The 22,501-nt window shown below is 44.7% G+C and overlaps 1 protein-coding gene across 4 annotated transcripts in view; it reads left to right on the plus strand.

Annotated features, from left to right (window-relative positions):
- GRIK4 (glutamate ionotropic receptor kainate type subunit 4) overlaps positions 1–22,501 on the plus strand; it is a 470,359-nt gene that overhangs the window by 292,534 nt on the left and 155,324 nt on the right. For all 4 annotated transcript variants that reach the window (XM_081843083.1, XM_081843085.1, XM_081843086.1 and 1 more), the window contains exon 4: positions 13,997–14,094. In XM_081843083.1, the coding sequence (XP_081699209.1) occupies positions 13,997–14,094 (98 nt within the window). The remainder of the gene's footprint in view (positions 1–13,996; positions 14,095–22,501) is intronic.

The raw sequence follows: 22,501 nt of genomic DNA on the forward strand, positions 1-22,501 counted from the left end.
TAAAATTTCCATCATGCTCCTGGCTTGCTGCACGGGGCACTTCCAGAGCAGGAACATTGGTTAGGGTATTAAAATACATTAGCTAGCATTTATCAATTAACACGCTGTAAACACCACTTTGCGCCTCGTTATAAAGGCGCAAATGTTTGCAATACCTCTTGGGTCTCATGCCTTATAATCCTGGTGATTCTCTTCTTGGAATTCCCACACATAGACTCATCACATTTACAGGATTTCTCTGGTTTTAGCACATTTAAAGCACATGAACCTCAGCTTTCGTGTTGTTGTTTAAAGTTAGCTTTTAGCATTGCCAGGTGTGAAATATATATAAAATACTGCCTGCTGTGAATCCAGAAAACAAGGATGACAGAAATCCACAGTAGTGGGCTCTAGCATCAGCTATTAGCTATGACAATTAGGTAAATACTGTACAGCTGCTCTGAATGTTTGCCCACCAACTTTGTTTGAAGGGCACATGGGGAACTTTTGTGCAGACCAAATTGCCCCCCCCTTCAAACAGTATCTTTTGCGCTGCTATTGACGGCTGTCGCATCCCCTCTTATCTGCTGTTTTGACATTTCCCTCTCCGGTTCCTGCCCTTTTTTCTCCTTCTCCAAGAGATCCCAGCCAGTCAGGGACCACCTAACTGTGTTGATGCTACAGGGCCACATAGCTAGCAGGATCTGAATGCATAATGAACTGTCATTAGGCCAAAGGAAATGGAAAGGGAGGGCAATGCTTCCTGCCCATATTATGATTCGCCAAACACTTTCACTTACTCCTTTTTTGCAACCTGTCCCACCACCCCACCCCACCCACCCCCAAAAATGCCCAAAGTGGATGATTGCGCAGCTGATAAAGGTATTTGCAAAAAGTTCCCCACTTGTCTCTTAGCTCACCCTATAAATAGTAACCCTATGTTCAGAGGTTCCTTTTTAAAGCTGTCTAAGGACGCAGGTGGCGCTGTGGTCTAAACCACAGAGCCTAGGGCTTGCTGATCAGAAGGTCAGTAGTTCGAATCCCTGCGGCAGTGTGAGCTCCCGTTGTTCGGTCCCTGCTCCTGCCAACCTAGCAGTTCAAAAGCATGTCAAGTGCAAGTAGATAAATAGGTACCGCTCCGGCAGGAAGGTAAACAGTGTTTCTGTGCACTGCCCTGGTTCACCAGAAGCGGCTTAGTCAGACTGGCCACATGACTCGGAAGCTGTCTGCGGACAAATGCTGGCGCCCTCGGCCTATAGAGCGAGATGAGCACCGCAACCCCAGAGTCGTCTGCGACTGGACCTAATAGTCAGGGGTACCTTTACCTTTACCTTTACCTTTAAGCTCATGGATACTAGAACATATTGAGGGAGCCATCAAAGTTCATTGCACAGAGTGTGGAAGGCCATGGTTTACGGGACCCAAATTCCCCTCAACGTTTTGGAATCAATTCATGCTGAAATCAGCTCATATTCAAAACTTCAACATTCAGAGTGTGGAACTTCAGGCAAGAAGTCCTCAAGTCCTGCAAAGTTGGCATTCAGTGGTTTGGAAACAGAAGCTTTTTTTTTTTTACGGTAGACTGTCCTGTCTGTCCCTGATGCCTGAAAGCTCCTTTCGTACTTTAGTGACATCCTTTAGTGACATCCCAGACTTTGGAGAGGCAGTGTTACTATTTCCACTCACCAAGCAGAAGAGCACTCTAAAGATGAGGAATTGGATAAAAGCAAGATTCCCAGACCACCCTCTGCTTGCCTCTCCCCCACCCTTCCAGCTTTTAGGTCATCTAAGAAATAGGCTCCATAAATTTAAGGATTTGCTAGTGCTCAGGTTTTGCCTGCCTTTTCACCTTTGGCTCTGTGCAATTGCTTGTTATGGCATACAATATTAATAGAAGCCATTTAGATACTTTAACCTATGGCTGCGAGGCTTTCAAACATCTCTTTAATACCATTGTCAGGTTTCGGGCATTTTGAATTACTCCTAAGTACCGCTGTTAGCTGGCTAAATCTCATATCCCCACAATTACATGCATCTAGAATGATGATATTATGTATTCTATACTATTAGCATTTTAAAGAGGGTCCTATGAGATACACATTCATCCTTTTCTCCATCTCTTCCTGTCTTTTTTGCTTATTCCATTTCTTTCCTCCTCTCCTCTTTCCCCCTTTATTAAATCTTCAAAGATAATACATGAATATAGAAAGGCATCCATCAGCGAAAAAGAAAGGGAGGGGGGACAAGGAAGAAAAGAAACATTACATCATCTGCTCTACAATAAAATGATTGTGATGTAGTTCTTAACCAGTAAAATCTTCTCTCTCTGTCTGTCTCTCTCTCTCTCTCCCTTTGCCCCATTCCATCTCACAGATTTCCCTACTGTGCAAATTTATCTCACCATTATGATAATATCACAAACTCCTCTGAACTGTTCTATGAGAAGCTAGAGTAGAGGGTTGAGCTCCAGATCAGCTAACTACTACAGTATTAATAGTATTAATAAATAAATAAATAAATAAAAAGTCCAGTAGCGCCTTAGAGACTAAGTTTGTTCTAGGTATGAGCTTTCATGTGCATGCGCACTTCTTCAGATACACTGAAACAGAAGTCACCAGACCCTTATATATAGTCGGAGGGTGGGGTGGGGTTTTCCTCAAAAGGGTAGCAGGAGATGGGTGATTGACTCAATGGGTATGGTAAACCTGCTGACGACTGTTAATGACTGCAATTAGTCGTACAGGAAAAAGCAAGGGATAGTATGCAGATGACCAAAAACAGCTTTAGCATGTGTAATGAGACAAGAATCCCCTATCTCTATTCAGACCAGGTCTCTCCATAGTTTTCAGTTTAGTAATAACTTGTAATTCAGCAACTTCTCTTTCAAGTCTATTTCTGAAATTCTTTTGTAATAAGACAGCTGCTTTGAGATCCTGTATTGAATGTCCTGGGAGATTGAAGTGTTCTCCTACTGGCTTCTCTGTCTTGTGATTCCTGATGTCACTTGTCCTCACAGTGGTCAGGAAAGCGGCAAGCATTACCTAGGCACAAGGGCACCCTCCCTTCCTGCAGTTTCCAGCAACTTGCACTCAAGAGCATTACTGTCCCTGACCATGGAGGCAGCGCATAGGCCATCATGGCTAGTAGCCATTGATAGCCTTCTCCCACATGAATTTTCCCAAACCCTCTTTTAAACCCACCCAAATTGGTAGCCATTACTGCCTCTAGTGGGAGAGAGTTTCATAGCTGAACTATGTGCTGCATGAAAAAGTGAATTCTTGTATCAGTCAGTCCTGAATCTCCCAACATTCAGCTTCATTGAAAGTCCAAGAGTTCTGGTCTTATGAGAGACGCAGAAAAACATTTCTCTCTTTACTCTCTCCATGCCGTGCATATTTTTTATTACGCACATCTAAGATGCTGCTTCTTTTTCTCCAGACTAAAAAGTTGCAGATTCTGTGACCTTTCCTCACAGGAAAGTCACTCCACCCCCTTGATCATTTGGGCTGCCCTTGACTGAAACTTTCCCAACCCTACAATAGGGTCAGATATTCCCAGCTGTTCTCTGATGTCAAGAACGATCAAGCGACGTTTTTCTGTTGGATCATGGTGTCTCCTGATATCAGTAGTAAGAAGGAAGGCCCATTGCGCTCTAGCCTTGCAATTGACACAGATGCACCCACACACTGCTCACGGAGGACTAGGCACCCGTGTCTGCAACACTCTGCCCTCCTTCGCCAATTAAGCCAGATGGCGTGATTTCTCATCTTTTAAATAGGCTGTGTAGCTTTAGACGTCGCTGAAGAAACATGAAGTCAACACAAACAGGTCACAATTGCCCTGCTGTTCAGAACTACCATTGACTCCAGGGGAGGGAGGGGGCAGAAAGAAAGACCTTTCTATAGTTTTGCACACTGTTCCAGACCCTCCAAGTGTCTACATTTTCCAGGGACAGTCCCGGATTTACAGAAGCTGTCCTGGTTTCTGATTTGATCAAGAATGAGTTACCGTACATAACCCCCAAGCCAAGGAGATAAGTAACCATGCAACCTTTAGAAGACATCAGAAGGCAGCCCTGTATAGGGAAGTTTTTTCATGTTTAATATTTTTTATGTTTTTAGATATGTTGGAAGCTGCCCAGAGTGGCTGAGGCAACCCAGTTAGATGGGTGGGGTAGAAATAAGAACATTATTATTATTATTATTATTATTATTATTATTATTATTATTATTGAGATCCCTATTTTCATCAGAGAAATGTCAAAGGGTATGACTGCTCTATAAAGCTTCTCCAAGAGACAGGAATTTGGAATCTTCTAGAAGACTCCCAAAGTATTTGTAATTGGAATAAATCTTTCTCTTCATTTATTAAAGTTCTAATAAATTATTGCTTGCAATTCTGAATTCTTATTTGACCAGCTAATTGGCCAATGTTATATATATATAAAACACACAATTAAATCTAAAAGCTGATTGGAACCTTGCAAATTTCCAATTTTGAGTTATAATTGACTAGGCTATAAATATACAATACCGAACTGGTTCTTCATCTTTTATTTTCCTGCTCAAAAAGCTGGTTTTGAGGGAGGGGGGGAGATTTTTTTTATATTTAAAGAGGGTTTTTCAGGGTTTTAATCTCTTTCTAAACCAGAACAAATGCAGTGACTTCTTAATCGGGTTCAAGTGTGGCTTGACATGGTGTCTCTGTACCAAACAAAAGGCAACAATGTTGACTGATTCTTGCAAGAAAAAGCACAGCAAATTACTGTGTATTGGAATGAGCCAGCAGTGGAAAAAATGAAAAGAAAAAGGTTATTGAGAGGGGCACTCTTTGCAATTACAGGTAAAACCTGCCTTCCTTGTTTCTTTGACTTCCTAAATCTCTTTATAGAAGGCAATGTGGCCTATGTAATTGTAAGCCGGCTTACTCAGAAGGTCTAGAAAGGAGCTCTTCCTACTTCCCTCCCCTTCACCAGTCCGTCTCCTGCAGTCTTTTCCATTGTGACACTTCTGTAAATTTCTCTCCATTCATTATAAGGACCTACATGGAGGCTTTGCACCCAGCCAAATGAATGGGAGGATTTGGGGCTTTAATTTAAAACAGGGAAGACAATATTTCAGAGGGTTAAGCTGGTCTTCTGTCTAGGTTTAGCGGGACGTATTAGAGCAGGAAGGGAGGTTAGAACAAGTTTCTGCTCAAAGATGTTACCATGGTGTGATGAATTGTGATCTCTGTACTGGCCTCAAAAGGCATTTAGTCTGTGTGTGACGAGCAGCAGAGGGCAGGGGAAGATTATATGAGTCAGCAAGAGAAGCTGTCATCTCTAATTGAGCATGGTTCGGAATGAGGAGGGGCTCCTCATCTTACTGCAAAACCTGTTTAAAAAACAGGGGAAATGGGAACGGGGTAGAATTCCACAGGAATAATCTCATGCCAACATATTCAGTCCTCCTGGACCATAAAGATACAGCTAGAGGAGCTCATCACATCCTTTGGGTTCTGTATGCTATCTGTAAAAATGCAGTTGTTTGGAGAATAGTGTGTTTAAGTATATTGGGGCAGATCTGCAGCAGAGCAGACCTCCCACCTAGTCATGGGCAATTCCATTTCCATTTCTCTCTGTTTCTCATTTTTCCAGGTTTAAGTTCATTTCCACATCATTTTGAAATTATTATTTTTTTTAAAAGCCGTCATGAAAATTCCTTAGGGAATTTGCCAGAACAACCATTAAGAAGACTCTGGAAACACAATCTGTGGTAGAGAAATCTAAAGGATCTTTAAGCAACCAATTAAACATGATTACTGTGGGCAGAGAGGTTTCCTAAGGCTCTTCCCGCTCCTGTGGCCCCCACAGCAAAGGGTTAAAAGGATTTCTTCCTCCTTGCTACAAAAACCTTGGTTGTGTGAACCTGGCAAGTGCAGCGTAGCCCCACCAGTTTGGCTATCACCCTGGTGCACATGCCTTAACTGGTATCCCTACCGACCCCTGATGCCAAAGCAGCCGGACCAAAGAGTGCCTGGTACCCAAAAACTCTTGAGGTATTCCTCTCGCCAGCTCTTAACTTGTCCTTTCCTTCCTGTCCAGATCAAAACCCACTCCACTTCCCAACAGTACAGATTAGGCAAAAGAAGAAGAGTCCCAAGGCCAAACAGGAGCTCACCCAAAAATTCCTACTCAGCCCCCAAGCAAGCAACTAGTAAAGGTCATACAGCAAAAACAGGTTAAGAGGTCGCTTTGAAGATACGAGTGATGAGTTTGGGGAGGAGTCTGCTTATAATAATAATAATAATAAATTTTATTTATATCCCGCCCTCCCCAGCCGAAGCCGGGCTCAGGGCGGCTAACAATAATCAAATAATCAAATAATCACACATTCAAAATATTCATTATAAAAATTAAAATCAAATTAGTGGCAACCGATTAAGCAATATTCTGTGCAGGTTGCCAGAGGAGGGAGTCAGGCTGCGCCCTGACCAAAGGCCTGGTGGAACAACTCTGTCTTGCAGGCCCTGCGGAAAGATGTCAGGTCCCGCAGGGCCCTAGTCTCTTGTGACAGAGCGTTCCACCAGATTGGAGCCGCAGCCGAAAAGGCCCTGGCTCTAGTTGAGGCCAGCCTAACCTCTCTGAGGCCTGGGACCTTGAGGATGTTATTATTTGCAGACCGTAGGTTTCTCTGTGGGGCATACCAGGAGAGGCGGTCCCGTAGGTACGAGGGTCCTAGGCCGTATAGGGCTTTAAAGGTTAAAACCAGCACCTTAAACCTGATCCTGTACTCCACCGGGAGCCAGTGCAGCTGGTATAGTACTGGGTGAATGTGATCTCGCAGCGAAGACCCCATAAGGAGTCTCGCCGCGGCATTCTGCACCCGCTGGAGTTTCTGGGTCAGTCTCAAGGGCAGCCCCACGTAGAGCGAGTTACAATAATCCAGTCTGGAGGTGACCGTCGCATGGATCACGGTGGCTAGGTCAGGGCGAGAGAGATAAGGGGCCAACTGCTTAGCTTGGCGGAGATGAAAAAATGCCGCCTTTGTTATAGCTGTAATCTGCACCTCCATAGAGAGGGAGGTATCGAAGATTACACCCAAACTCTTAACGGACGGTGCTGGCACTAATTGCACCCCCGCAAGAGATGGGAGTTGCCCCCTCAATCCCATATCGTCCCGGCCCAGCCAGAGGACCTCTGTCTTCAAAGGATTTAACTTCAACCGGCTCCCACGTAACCATCCAGCCACAGCTTCCAGGCATCTCGCCAGTGTGTCCGGGGCCGAGTCAGGATGGCCATCCATCAACAGTCTAGCTTCATTCCTGTCTTGATTGGCCCCTTGGCCCACCTGACCATATTCCAGCTCATCCGGGGGGGATGGGACAATTCTGAGTCTTCTTTCAGGGGTGTTGGAATGTGGCAGATTCACCCCCATGCAAGAATGGGAGCATCATTCTCCCAATAGGCACATTCCTGCGTGCAATTTTACATAATATACACATTTTTTTCAAAGCAATTCCCCCCAATGTATTGAATCTTTGTATGCTATTTTTAACTAATTAATGCATTTTTATGCACTGTTTACCCTAGTGTATGTTATATTTGAGTACATTACTTGACTGGAAAACTGTGTTGCAAAATTGGCAAAGTGAGGCTCTCAAAGGAGGGTTCTGTTTTGGTTCATGGATTGTTTCAGAAAGTATGAATTGCATGGGTTTCTCTGTAAAGGAGGAGTAAAATCAAATTTCTTCCCGATGCGTATCCAGACCTTCCCTCTTACTTTTCAGCTTTCTTTCTCTCCCCCCACCCTTTTTTTTTTTTTTTAAAAAAAAAAAGATAACACAGCATCACATCTCTAACTTTCATCTCTAACTTTTTCTTGTGCAGATATAAAGTGTGCAGGCATCATTCTACCCAGCTGGGTACCAAAAAGCTAAGCTGCTTTCACTCTGTTCCCTTGCCACAGAATGTCTGTCTATGGGACCACATTGAAAACCTCTGAATTTCCCCTTTCATCTGCTCTTTTGATCCTCTCCCACTGCACTAGAGTCAACTTTTCCAGGGGGACAAGGGGCTGCAATGTAAAAGAGATCCTAGAAACCTTGGAACTCCATTGCAAGCATAAAAGATAAGAGCATAAGAGGAGCCTGCTGGATGAGGCCAATGGCCCATGTAGTCTAGCATCCTGTTCTCACAGTGGTCAACTAGATGTCTGTGGGAAACCCACAAGCAGGACATGAGTGCAACAGCACCCTCCTCACTTTGAGATAGAGATAGAGAGTTTAGCCTGGCTCTCATTGGACGAAATCTGTATGCATCGCCTAAGAGACGGTTGGCATTGTCGAACTCAAGGAATGGTGACCACTTGTTGGAAGTATGATAACAACAACAACAATTTATTATTTATACCCCGCCCATCTGGCTGGCCTTCCCCAGTCACTCTGGGCGGCTTCCACAAAATATTAAAATACAGTAATGCATCAAACATTAAAAGCTTCCCTAAACAGGGCTGCCTTCAGATGTCTTCTAAAAGTCTGGGAGTTGTTGTTCTCTTTGACATCTGGTAGGAGGGCGTTCCACAGGGAGGGCGCCACTACCGAGAAGGCCCTCTGCCTGGTTCCCTGTAACTTGGATTCTCGCAGTGAGGGAACCGCCAGAAGGCCCTTGGCGCTTCTGTATGAAACTGAATCCAGCTTCATACAGCAACTCTCCCTTCCTGTAGTTTCCAGAAGAAAAAACAACGTCCTTTTCTCTATCCACTTTCTCCCTGCCATGCATAATTGTATAGATTTCTATCATGTCACTCCTTACTCACCTTTTCTCTAAACCTGTCCTCAGACTGCAGTCACTCCATCCCCTTGATCATTTGGGTTGCCTTTTGCTGAACCTTTTCTGACTCTGCAGCATCCTTTTCTGAGGTTTGATCTCTCTAGGGCTATTGATTCCATCTAGGAATTCAGCTGGATATTGTAATACTGGTGTGGACAGGCATTTAATGTTCTCTTTAGCAAGCGGAAGGCTGAACGAGCTTCTAACTGCACGTGACAGCTGTGTTTTGTTTTGCTTTGCTTAATTTGAAACACTGGTTGTCTGCTTTAGAGAATTCGGATCTTAGCAGGATGGGATTTGAGAAATGAATTGTTAACTGCTTCATGGTTCGTGAGCCATCGATGTTGAGCAGTGTGCCCAGGCACCCAGAACACTTAGCCTGTTCTTTGTCATATCATCATCACCATCATCAAATTTATTGCCAGCCCTTCACCAGCGCATCCCAGGGCAAATTGCAACAATGTGAAATTCAGAATTTAAAACAGTTAAAACAGGCTACTTTCACAGGAATAGGGTGGGCTCTGAAGACACATATCTCTTAGGAGCCGAAGGCCAGATAAAGAGGTGCCTCTGCAGCATTCGCTGAAAGCTGTTTAGTGAAGATGGCAGATATACCTCTGTTGGGAAGAACTTTCATGATTTAGGGGCTGTTGCAGAGAAGGCCCTCTCCTGGGCCATCACCACCTGAAACCTCTGAGGGTGAAGGAAATACCAAGAGCACCCCTTCTGCTGATCTTGGCACCCAGTAGGGTCTGTAGAAAAGGAGGCAGTTACTTAAATATTAATATCAAAGAGGTTCAGTAAACACCCCCAACGAGGAGATTACAAGTGACCAAAAAGGTTGTATCTGAGGAGACATCTTTTGTAATCATGCAAGGCTGGGAGAACTATGAGGATGAGGAGGCTGGTCATAAAATAATAGAATTGTGGAGCTGGAAGGAATCCCAAGGGCCATCTAGTCCAACCCCCTACAATGCAGGAATCTCAACTAAAGCATCCATGACAGATGACCACCCAACCTCTGCTTAAGAACCTCCAATGAGGTTTAAAAGCACAACTTCTGAGGCGTACTTGCTACTCACTGCCTCTGGGGAAAATAGTACCCTGGCATTCTAACGACAGGTGAGTGGTCCTTCCAACCTGTAAAAGTTGTGTCATGTGAGAGGGGTGGAGGAGATAGTGACTTGGTTCAATCCAGCTTTCTGCAAGATTCAGGTGTATGAGAGAGTTTTCCACAGGGAAGCCTCTCATGCACCCAAACCAAGAGTTCAGTGCAGCTTACTGCAGGGGTCAGCTGCATGGGCAGCAAATCCTGTCACATCAAATCTTGGGCAGGTGGCCATGTTTTGGGGGAAATGGTCTCATGGGCCTAATGGAGAGGTTTGGTGGGCTCAGTCTAGCCTGTGAGCCAGAGGTTCCCAACTTCTGTTCTACATGGACCAATCCATTGCCATCTTCACTTCACTTCAGCTCCTAATTCCACTGGACGTTTTCACCTTGAAATACTAAGTTTGTTCTCTCTCACACACACACCCATCACTTTTCTTTTTCCTGTGGAGGTTGTTCGAGTTCTGTTGTTATAACAACTTAGCCCCTTCTCCTGGCCTTTTCTCCTCAGCTACCTGCAAGACAAAGGGTGACAAAGCATTCAACTAAATTTCCCTCTTTACATGTGTGACAAAAACCAACAAACAAACCCACAACACCATCCCCACCCACTGAAGACTTTTGACTCCTTCACACACACATACCTCACATGCACACAAAGATGGTTTCTTTTTAGTGCTTGATACTCTAAAGCATAATTGAAAGCCTCAGCTTTTGTGAGGGACCAATGAAGGCTTCTTGAATAGAAGGTACTTCCTGCAAAGTGCTTATATTCTTATCTATAAAGAGTGAGTTAAGGCAGGGGACAATTGCCAGGCAGCTGCTTTGTAAAGAAGAAAGAAGGCAAGTGTGGAAGATTTCCAAATAAGTTTGGAAGGGGGCATAATAGACATGCCAGGGAGGTAAATGGGTTTAAGATAAGGTTCTGCATGTCAGGTTAGACCCATGGAGAGAGAAATTCAAGGTGCTCTTCTCCTGTTTCCTGGTGGCACAAATCACAGGATCATAGATCTATACCAAGTGCAATTGACATTTCTGCAATAATAGTGAGGTAGACTCTGAACCAAGTGCTTCACTGGTGTTCTTCAGAATAATAAGAAGTGGACAAAAAGGCATAGTTGAGTGGTAGAACATCTGTTTTGCATGCAGAAGGTCCCAGTTTCAATCCTCAGCATCTTTTTTTAAAGTTAATTTTTATTGAAGTTTTTCTTGTGCTACAAAATAAACAAAGGAAAGTACATATCTCATCTCTACTTTTGATTCATAGAGTCTTTTTCACAGTTCGTTAATGTTCAGTATGATACACTAATGTCACAGACATCTTACGGTTGGGGGAAGAGATGGAAGAAAGAAAAAGAGTGGGGAAGAGATGGGGTATTGTTCTATCAATCCCCGGCATCTTCAGGTAGGAGTGGAATGAGACCCCCTGCCTGAAACCCTGGAGACCATCTGCCAATTGTCTGATTCAGCGTGAGGCAGCACCCTCTGTTCCAGATTGCAGAGGTTGGCAGTCAGCCACCTTTGGTGCCATCACAGATGTACAGGCACAAACACAGACCCTAACTGTTGATCAATAAAGATGGCATCACCAAAACACATGCGGTTTCAACATAGTGTTATATTCCTGCGCAGTAATCCCAGCTGTGCACACACCCCTTAAGGAGTCCCACTGGACTATAAAAAGTCCCTGTTGCAAGTCTGGATTAAGAGCCCTACCCAGAGTTTTGTATAGAGTCCTATTCTCAGGCTGAGTAAGATTAGAGATGGGCTGACTCACTTCTGATTGACCGTAGAAATAGCTTGGTACATTTTTTAAACCAATCTGAGGTTCATAAATCATCTGGCCAGAGTCCCCAAGACTCTCCCACTTTTTAATTTCCATATAGTGTGCCCTTATGGGGCAGCAGAAATGGCAAGAGGTCATATTGTCCTTGTTCCCTTTCATATTGCATTTGATGCGTTGCCACTTAAGTTGGGTACAGTGTTGGAAAAGAGGTTGGGAGATTGGGGGGCTGGGTTGGTTGGAGGAATCTTGGGAGTGATGATGATTTATTAGACTTGTTAGTCACTTGTTCCACAGAGGTCACAGCATGTTTAAAAACAGAAATGCATTATAATTTTAATACCTTCATTCAAAAACACAAGTAACTGGCATTTCCATCGATTGCCATTTGTTCCAGTTTAGCATTGAATAATGGGGTTTCGGGGGGGGGGGGACGACACACGCTCTGACCTGTGCCTAGAAAGCCTAAAGGGGCTTGCAAAGCTCATGTCTTCCTACGAGTTTTTATAAGACCTTGAGTTTGTATTGAATCTAAAGCTTGGAGAACTCCACTGACATTCCTAGTTAAGATACAAATACCTGTGAGGCAGCTGAATTAAAAGTGCAGCAGTCAACAAGGGGCGCCATCTTTAAACATGGCCTGCACACAACACAGACATTGTGTCAATATATTTTTGCAGAGGGTGCAAAGATACCTGCAGAAACCCTGGAAATCGTAGGGTTTCCCATGTCACCATTTGAAAAGCTTCGTTCTAGAGATATAATACACAGAGAGAAAGGAATGAGAAGGGAAAGAATGTGGGAGCTCTTGGGTGACTTCTCAAGAAGTCGCCACCTCACACTCTCAGGAGCTGTGTCCTTGCAAAGGAGGGATTTGGTCTGAAACCTCAGCAGCATCTACGATTTTTCTGTTAGAGAGATGTCATCATCCCTATTATGAGAAAGGGCAGAGAAGGCCGGATATCTTAATAGGGAAAATTGAGAGTAACTCTCTGGAGTCTTGGCTCTCTGTACCATCCTCAAGCCACTACATTATGCATTCATGGTTTTTTAAATATAATAAAAAGGCTGAAAGTAACCATTATGATAATGTCCAGGTCCCTTGACAACGCAGAACCGTAGTCTTTTCTTCAAGGATTTCTCAATAATGTATGCTGAGAATGCAATAACTTTTTTTTCCAGAAAGATTTGAAATAACACAGAGGCTGCCATGTCCCTGTATAAACTATTCTGACTTCATTACTTTTGTTTTCAATTTGGCTTTGTTCCCTCTTGAAGAGATGTGGACAATTATGAGCAATCGGTAGAGAAGTACTATGATGCCCGGTAGTTTCACTTAATTAAATTGTTACAGCAGGCAAAGAGGTTGACCACTAGGGATGGAGGAGAAATTTCATTTAAAAGCTGAATCTATCAAATCCACACCTTCCAAAACAAAATGTGAACCAAATCACAGCTATCCTTAAAAAAAAAATGGCACTTATCTGAATTTTGCAATGCAGTACTCCAACCAAGCAGTGTTTACAAAACTGCATTTGTTGGGGGAAATTGCTTGTAAAATTGTGCACATTGGTCAAAACTGTACATAAATACATGTTTGTTAGGGGGGAAATAGCACTAAATTTGTGATTCACCATAACTTAAGCAAAAAACAAATACATACATTAAAAACAGCATTACAAAAGTGTAACAGACAGTGTGTGTGTGTGTGTGTGTGTGTGTGTGAGAGAGAGAGAGAGAGAGAGAGAGAGAGAGAGAGAACATCCATCCATGCAAAAAAAGTCATAAATAGCTAAAAGCCAAAGGCCTTATGAAAGAAGAGGGGGTTCGCCTGGGGCCTAAAGATATGTAACAAGGGTGCCAAGTGAGCCTCATTAGGGACAGCATTCCACAAGTGGGGAGCCACCGCTGAAAAGTACAGTATGTTAGGTGCATCTGAATGCCCATTTTGCTACAGTCTGCTCACATTGTCCTTTCCATCACAGTTTATCTTTCTTTTCACTTATCACAGGGCTGCAGATGGGGAAGGCGTTTGCATCTGCGAATGCTCCCTTGTAGAGAAACACCTTTCCTGAATGTGTTCATAATAGCTCAACAGAACAAGCATCCATGTGGCATAGTGATGTTGGAACAGGGAGAGCCAGGTTCAGATTGCTATTCAGCCATGAATCTCACTAGATGTCCTCAGGCCAATGACCTGCAGCCTGATCTGCTCTGTTCACTTGAGGTTACCAGTAACTCTTTCTTTTCTCTCTCTCTCTCTCTCTCTCTCTCTCTCTCTCTCTCTCTCTCTCTCTCTGGCTGACTTTCCCCAGTGTGCCAGATCCTTCCAAAAGGGGTGGTTGGTGTTCTGGGACCATCTTCAAGTCCTGCTTCCAGCTCCATCATCAGCAATATCTGCGGAGAGAAAGAGGTGAGTGGTGTCAATCTTGCTCTCAGTACTGCAGCTTATGAACAGAGGCTTGCAGTGCCTTCATGCAGCCAAGCAACTGGAGATTAAGGGACAGGTCACAGCTCAGTGGTAGCACACTTATTTCGCATGCAGGAGTTCTCGGGATCAATATTTGTTATCTACAGTAATCTACAGCACTCTCTCTCAAGCATCGTTCTTTAACCCTGGGTCCCTAGGTGCTGTCATGCTACGAATTCTAAGATCCCTGACATTTGGCAAAGCCATCTGGGGACCCAAGGTAGAAGGACGCTGCTCTGAAGGGTCAGATAGCCAGGGAGGGAGGGGGGACCTCTCTGCCTGAGAACTTGGAAAGCCACTGCCAGATAATTTGCACAGTACCAGGCAGAATTGACCCATTCTGATTCTTCACTCCAAACTGGCTTTGCAGATTAACACATATTCACCCCCCCTTTTTGATGTGATCATCCAAAGATGGCCTTGAAGGGGGATTTTTGTCACTGGTGGAAAAGTTCACAAAAAGCTGGTCCCCAGATGCTGGTTTTTAGTGCATGGCAGAAATAAATCCATGTCTGATCTCCTGGCAATTATGTTAGCGCTTATGCGACTACACCTCCCTCTCCTTCCATCCTCAGTACTCCATTCCTCTCTTTTTTGGAGTCTTACATCTAATACAAAATCCTCATGGTAGGTTTCTAACCGGTGCACTTGATTTAATGTTGGATAAGCCCCATGCTCCCTGTGCTGACCAATCCCCATTCCTAGGGAACAGAACGGAGCTCTCATAATTCACCCGCTTAACTCCTAGTCGCATCTCTCTGCCATTTAGTGGACTCTGAAACGTGTCCCTTGCCACAAGGCTTTGGGAGTGATGGAAAGTCAACAAGTCAATAAGAGGCGTTCACAAATAAATTGCAGTAATTCGCTGCCTTCAAGTTGCATGAGTCAGGAGGTGTGAGAACTTTCTGTAGCCCAGCCTTTCTCCAAAGTTTTTAAGTTGTGTAATGGATGCAGTTCTGCCTAGCCTCCAGCAAGGGCAGTGTAGATGCCAGGTAAAGGTAAAGGGACCCCTGACCATTAGGTCCAGTCATGACCGACTCTGGGGTTGCAGCGCTCATCTCACTTTATTGGCCGAGGGAGCTGGCGTACAGCTTCCGGGTCATGTGGCCAGCATAACTAAGCCACTTCTGGAGACCCAGAGCAGCGCACGGAAACGCCGTTTACCTTCCTGCCGGAGCGGTACCTATTTATCTACTTGCACTTTGACGTGCTTTCGAACTGCTAGGTTGGCAGGAGCAGGGACCAAACAACGGGAGCTTACCCCGTCGCGGGGATTCGAACCGCTGACCTTCTGATCGGCAAGTCCTAGGCTCTGTGGTTTAACCCACAGCGCCACTGGCATCCCTGTAGATGCCAGAGAGGCGTGTAAAAAATACAAAACATGGCCACAGAATTCACTTTCCGGCTTCTGTGCTTCTAAAAAGCAAGTTACTGTCCTTTACTGTGGTTGTGCCCAAACCATATATTTAAAGTACATGATATCCCGCAGAGAATCTTGGGGAATGTAGTTTAACTCCACAGAGTTACAGTTCCCAGGATTCTTTGAGGGAAGCCGTGTCTTTTATAAATGGATGGTATGTACAGTGCCATAAATACAAATAATTAAACAAAATCATTTTTGTCTCACCCTTCTTCCTTAAGAAGATCAGAACTGAATCAATTAAAAAGAGCCCATATAAAATGCAGCATGGCATCCAAAATACCTAGGAGAGCTCAAAAGCCTGGTTTTTTTTTAAAAAAAAAAAAAAAAAAAAAAAACAGTGAGGGAGCCATACAAATTTCCTGCAGGTGGCAGTGCCAGAAGCCCAGGGGTCAATACAGAAAAGTTGCTGTCATGTTTGGCAACCCTACAAATACCTGAGAGGACAGCAAGATGGGTGCCTTGTAGAAGATCTTGATTCTCAGGCAGGGGTATGTGAACAAAAGTCATCCTTTGGGTGACCTGGACCCAAACTGTTCAGGGCTTTATAGATTAAAAACAACACTTTGAGCTGTATTTGGAAAGGAATAGGTGGGCAGCGGGGTGGGGGAGGGGGGATAACATGAACCTTGCATCACACCTTCATGAGGGTGACCAAAAAACATGCTTGAAGTCTTCCCCATCTCTGCTCACGGGGGTATTTTCTTTCAAGTCACTTTGTTAAAATTCATATCTGCTTCAGTGTCTATTTTCAAAAAACATCCTCAGTTTCCTTTCATCAGGGTCGGCCCAAGACATGTTGGCACCTGAGGTGAACCACAAAATGGCACCCACACACATCAGGGAAGAAAGATCCACATCAGGAAAAGGGGGGCGGGGATAAATATATACATTTGGATCTACTGCCCCTATGCATCTTGCCACCTGAGGCAGCCGCCTCACCTTGCCTCATGTGTGGGCTGGCAATGCCTCTACCTATTCTCCATGTTATCCTTACCCAGGTGCACCTATCACCTTTCGATGCCCTTTAATATCTGTCATTATAATGGGCCTATAAAGAAACAAGGCAAGAGATGTCAACCATATCTGGAGGTTATTTAGTCCTCTGTTCTTGAAACTTTGCACCAATCATGCCCCACAGAGCAAATTTTGAGCTGGAACATTGGTTAGTGGGAGTGTACTTTCCTGGTTGAGTCTCTGACACCTTCAGTTAAAAAGGGGTCTAAGGCAGTAGAGCTAAAAACTTTCTTGCCCTAGTTGGCACTTCTGGGCTAAGAGCTCCAATGGTCTGATGACCCAGAACCATGTTTCCTAATCCATTTCCAACAGCACAGCAGCTAATTTGCAGAATCTGCCATATCTTTGGTTCAATAAAGGGACTTTCAGAAGGTCAGAACTTATGAGATCAGCCTGTAGTTTGGAGCTTTAAAAGAATTTGGCACCCATTGCAAAGGAAGCTGATTTTCAGTTCCATTGAGACCATGGGATTACGTCAATTTGCTGTCTCTCTCAAGACAGCCATTTGAAAAAAACATCTAGACTTTGATAGGACGGAGGGGCAAATCTCCTCAATGCTTCCTAAATGGTTGATGTGAAAGGTTTCACAGCAATTTATTTGAGTGAGAGAGTTGTGTTTTGTTTTGTTTTAAAAAAAAGAAGCTGTTGAAATTAGAAATACATTAAGGTTTAAATGTTTAATGATTTTCTTTGTGTCTGCTGAAATCTGTGATAGCATCTCTGAAGTCTTAAAAACTGTAGTGCTTTATTCCTTCTCTGTTACATTATATGCGTATTTCTTACGATTATGCTCTGCTACATACCTGGCACTTCATAATCCCTGTTAAATTATATGCATCTCTGGATAGTTTGCTTTGAGGAAACACCATGAAATGAAAGATTAGAAGGGCAAGAAACACTCCCTTGTTGGCAACTGCAGTGGGTGCACTGTTGTCTCTGAGCAGAGACACACAGGGGCATAGCGTGTTTTGCTGACACCCGGGGCGGAAGGCAGGGTGGAGCACGTTTGCCCAGCTATCACTGCCCACACTGCTGGGTGGGTGCTCACACACTGGGCAGGGGTGGGTGCAGAGGGTGCTCTTCACTGCTGGAGCCAGGTAAGGCACGATGCAGGGAGCACCTGGTATGCCCCCCTCCAGATTGCGCTCCTAGTCCTGGGGCAATGCTCCCCCCGCCCCCATGCTATGCCACTGGAGACACGTGACACAATGTGACAGTGTCATGATGCCCTTCCAACTTCCCTTTCTCTGGACGCTGAGCTTCTGGCGGCTTGGGACAACTTTTCCCTCCCCTCAACTGCGCCCCAGATTACTGTAGATATTCTTTAATCCAACAGGGCTTGATTGGGCTCGCTGAGAACAAAGCCATCCCCTTTCCACGTAGAACGTCTGCAGTACCATATAGCAAAATAGCCCAAATAATCCTCTGCAGGTGACTTTAGATAAATTATGGAGATGCTTCTCATTCAAAGGCCTGTGTGATGATTCTGCTGCACTGAACACCCACTGTGGGCAGCCTGTTCAGCCCAGACAACCTGCATTCCCCATTGTCACTTGGCTGCCCTCCCACCTGTTGTTGCCAAAATGCTAGAAAGGGTCATCCCTGCTGCTCACTCACCACTGCTTTCTCTCTTCTTTCTCTGCCTGTATCTATTTCTGTTGCACACTGTGTGTTTGCTGGCTTGCCCCAGTTCAGATTGAGAGCATTCTTCAGTGTCAAAGCGCTGCCATTAGGAACTCCTCTTTATATTCATCCTCATTTACTTCATCTCAGTCCATTGAGCTTGGCCATTTTTCATTTCTTCAAGCATTCTCAGGGCTCATCCACACTTTCCCTCACCACATATTTTGATTGTTTTGTGTACCGATTAATTCTCCCAGGCCCGAGAGCTTTTCTCCTTCTTCCACAGCCATGCCTTGCAAAAATCTGACCTTACACCCTGACTTGAAGCAAAATCCCTCCTCGAAATTTCCGCGCATCTTGTAAGATCCAATTCAGCGGGTAAGATTGGAGTATTGCAAGGTGCAACTGCGGAGCAACAATAAAAGCTCTTTGATCCATGGGAATTAATTGATACACAATACAATCAAAATGCGGGTCAAGCAAAAGTGTGGACACGCCCACAGTATTTCTGTCATAGTAAAGTGGGTATATCCAGGTGCAGCTCAGATTGGGGAGTTTGGGCACCATGTTTCTGTGCTGGTGATCCCACACAATCCAGACACACAAAATGGTGCCGTACTGACCTGTGCCGACTGCAGGGTTGCATGGTTGGAGACTTTCTTCCATGAGTGGAGGGCAGTATTTCACAGGGAAATACCTCTGCTTCTAGTGCCAAGGAAATCTCTCCCAGTGCGGGGCAGAGGGCAGGGATGCATCAAAGAGGAATGAGCAGAATGGTTCAGGTTCTAGGACCCAGAGGTGCCTGGCAGGAGACAGTGTGCCACAATGTGCTGAAGCTGGGACAGGCCCCTACCTGAGATGGAAGCAGAATGGCCTCAAAGAGTCAGGAGTGGAAGAGAGTTGGAGTGGGAAGGCAGCAAACCTCTGGCACCCAGCTGAAAATTATTGGTTTGACTGCTACCCAATAGCATTGTTGCCCTGCATTTTTTCTGTTGTGTATTCTGAAAAAGAAGGAAAAAAATCTCAAGAAATGGACATATTTTCACATGGGGAGAGGATGAAGGGCTTCATCCCACTTTAAAATACAAAAACAAACTTCCTATCAAGAAGATAGGTTGCACCTGTTTCGGTTGAATAGCCACAAGGTTTTACCCATCCAAGTATAAGTGTTAAATAGCAGAGCAAATCTAGGTTGAGTGTGGATTTCACCCAAAACTGTTGTTATGAACGACCACTCTGCTTGGTTTTTTTTATACCCAAGCTTCAGCAGAATTTTTGCAGACTGTACATTTTACATTTGATGACCAGTTGACCTCACTGTTTACAATTTCTTTTCCCTTTCTGTGCCTGTGTAACACACACATATCCTGGACTGCACACCTTGCAGAAATATTTCTGGAGCTAGAGCGGTACCTAATAAATGTTCCGTATCCATAGGGTAAGGGCTATAGCTCGGCCGCAGAGCATCTGTTCTGCATGCAGAAGACTCCAGGTTCAGTCTTTGGCATTTCTGGGTACTGCCAGAAACTCTGAAGAGCTGCTGATAGTCTGTGTAGACAGTACTGAACCAGATGAACGCATGGCCCAAGTGTAAAGCAATGTGCTACACTCATATATCAACAAAGCAGAAGAGAGGAGAGTTGCTGTACAGGTTCAAAGCTGAAGCAGAGAGATGTGCAGAAAGAACAGCCCAAGGTCATCCAAGGTTCCCAGCTGAGCCAAGAGTTTGATCCCGAGTCTTTCCCTCCATACCGATCCCTTCATCCAGTTGACGGTGTTTGGCTGCGAGGCTCGGATTCCATCTGGCACTGCTGAATGATCAACAAGCCCATCCTCATCCTGTGGGCGCCCCGTCTGCTTTAGTTAAGAGAAGCTGCCTGGAGGCACACAGCCTGCCTTTCTCCCTCTTAATCAACCCCGGGCTGAGGGCCGTGGAGTGAAATTGAGGTGGATAGCAGCTTATTGCTCTTTAACTTTTCTATTACCAACCAAACTGCTTATGCCTCCAATAAAACAGCCACCGCAGCTGGTTAACAGCCTTCCCCCAAGAGGTGTGTGATTGCAGGCACAGGGCAATAGCTTCCGGAAGCCCTGGTAATGGAAGCAAAGAGGACTTGACATTTCCCCTAATGTGGCATAACCAGATGTTTCCCTTTGCCTCGTTTTATGCTTCTTCCAAATCATTTGCTTTGCAAAAAAAAAAAAAAAAAAAAGCAAGCACATTTCTCTGTTTTCCCCTTGCATCTCACAAGCGCTCTGAACCATATCATCCTCTTGGATCTTCTGTACCTGAGGTGGTCCCCTGACACCAGGTCCCCAAGATGAGTATAGGAAATAATGCTTTGAAGAAACCACTCAGTTCCCCTTGCTCAGAGCCTGGTGTCAGTGAGGTTCCCTGGGAGGCTGCCAAACTCCCCTTTGATTTATTAATGGCAAATGAGCTATTATTAGGACTCATGGCTCTGGTCCCTCTGGAGAACGAGTCTTGTGGTAGCAGATTTGTTTCTGCAAATGCAACAGGAGTGCAGACTCAAATGACTGGCTGCGTTGCTTTTAATCCTTCTTAGAGACTAATAATGGGGGTGCAGTTCTGAAAGTTTTGCAACCAGTCACAGAAAATCCTGCAATGAGGAAGTCCTGCAATTTTTAGATCAACCACTCCAACATATTATGCCTTGTCAACCTCTTATCTAAAGGTGGGCGGTTGAGAAAACTCATGTAATTTATGTCTGGGGAAGTGAAGTGATTTAAATCAGTTTTGGCTGGGGCCTGTTGGGAAGGCAAGGTGGACAACAGTAGGCAGAGCCAGAGCCAATGGCAGGCAGAGCCAGCTAATTCTAGTTGTGTCCCCATCCTCCTCCTGGCTGAGTTCTGCAAGGGGAAACACTGGGACGAAGGAGGAGGAGGACCACCACATGTGGTGGTTGTGTAAAGTAATTAAGAAATTCTGGGAAATGATCTATAATGAACCAAAAAACAAAAAACAAAAAAAAACTTAAGCGAACATCTCCCAAGAAACCAGAAGCTTTCCTTCTGGCAATAGTAAAAACAGAAGTCTCTCTCTCTCTCTCTCTCTCTCTCTCTCTCTCTATATATATATATATATATATATATGGACTTCTTGCACAAAAATGGGAAACAGAAGTAGTACCAACCAAAGAGGAACGGCACTTTAAGTTGTTGTAATATGCGGAGTTAGCAGGTCTGACTAGTAAGATAAGAGAACAAGACGATCAAGAATATAAAAAGGATTGGAAAATGTTTGTGGAGTATTTTAAAAATCCGTATAAACAAGTGAACAGATTAGCAGGACCTGAATAAGTTCAGCAGTATAAGAGGAAGTAAGAGAAAATTAATAAAACTTGGTAACTTATAATATGCAGAAGAGAGAGAAAAGAAAGGACACAAGAGAAGGAGAGGAAGGAAAGTCCCTAGGTAACTTTTGTTGTGTCCTTGTTTGGTTGTCGGTTTGTTTTCATTTTTTTCCCTTTTAATTTTTCCTTATTCATTTTGAACTGTATGTAAAAAAACAAACAAACCCGCAAATAAAAATCACTTTAAAAAAAAAAAAGGAGGAGGAGGAGCGTAACAGACAGTGCCACCCCCTTGACTGGGTAGCCAGCTGGGTGGCCAAATCATGCTTATACAGCAGGCATAGGCAAACTTGGCCCTCCAGATGTTTTGAGACTATAATCCCCACCATCCCTGACCCCTGGTCCTGTTAGCTAGGGATGATGGGAGTTGTAGTCCCAAAACATCTAGAGGGCCGAGTTTGCCTATGCCTGTTATACAGCAAAGCTTGGAAGATTGAGGGCACACAGTGCATTGTTAAACTATGGCACTTGCTCTCACAGGAGGCTCTGATGGTCACCAGCTCAGACTGCTTTAAAAGAGGACTGGACAAATGCATGGAAGAGAATTCTATCAATGGATACTAGCCAGGATGGCAACACTGCCTCCATGCTCAGAGGAAGTAACAGGGGGCATTGCAGGGAGGGTGAACTGCTGGGGTGATGGCCCAAGGCGCCTTTGGGGGACACTGCTCACGCCGCCCTGCCAGTCCTGCACCGCTTTGCAAGTCTGGGATCTGATCTGAATGATTCTCCAGGAGAATCATGCAGACCAAATTCTAGCATTGCAAAGCAGTGCAGGACTGGCAGGGTAGCGTGAGGAGGATGCAACAGCCATGTGCCCTTTGATCCCGCCCTCGCTTCTCAAGCCACCCTGCCAGCCCCGAGTCACTTTGCGAGCCTCAGTGGCGAGAGCTGGGCTGGTGTGGCAGGCTCCATT

This window comes from Podarcis erhardii (genome assembly GCF_964252035.2).
Source record: "Podarcis erhardii genome assembly, chromosome: 16".
Lineage (NCBI taxonomy): Eukaryota > Metazoa > Chordata > Lepidosauria > Squamata > Lacertidae > Podarcis > Podarcis erhardii.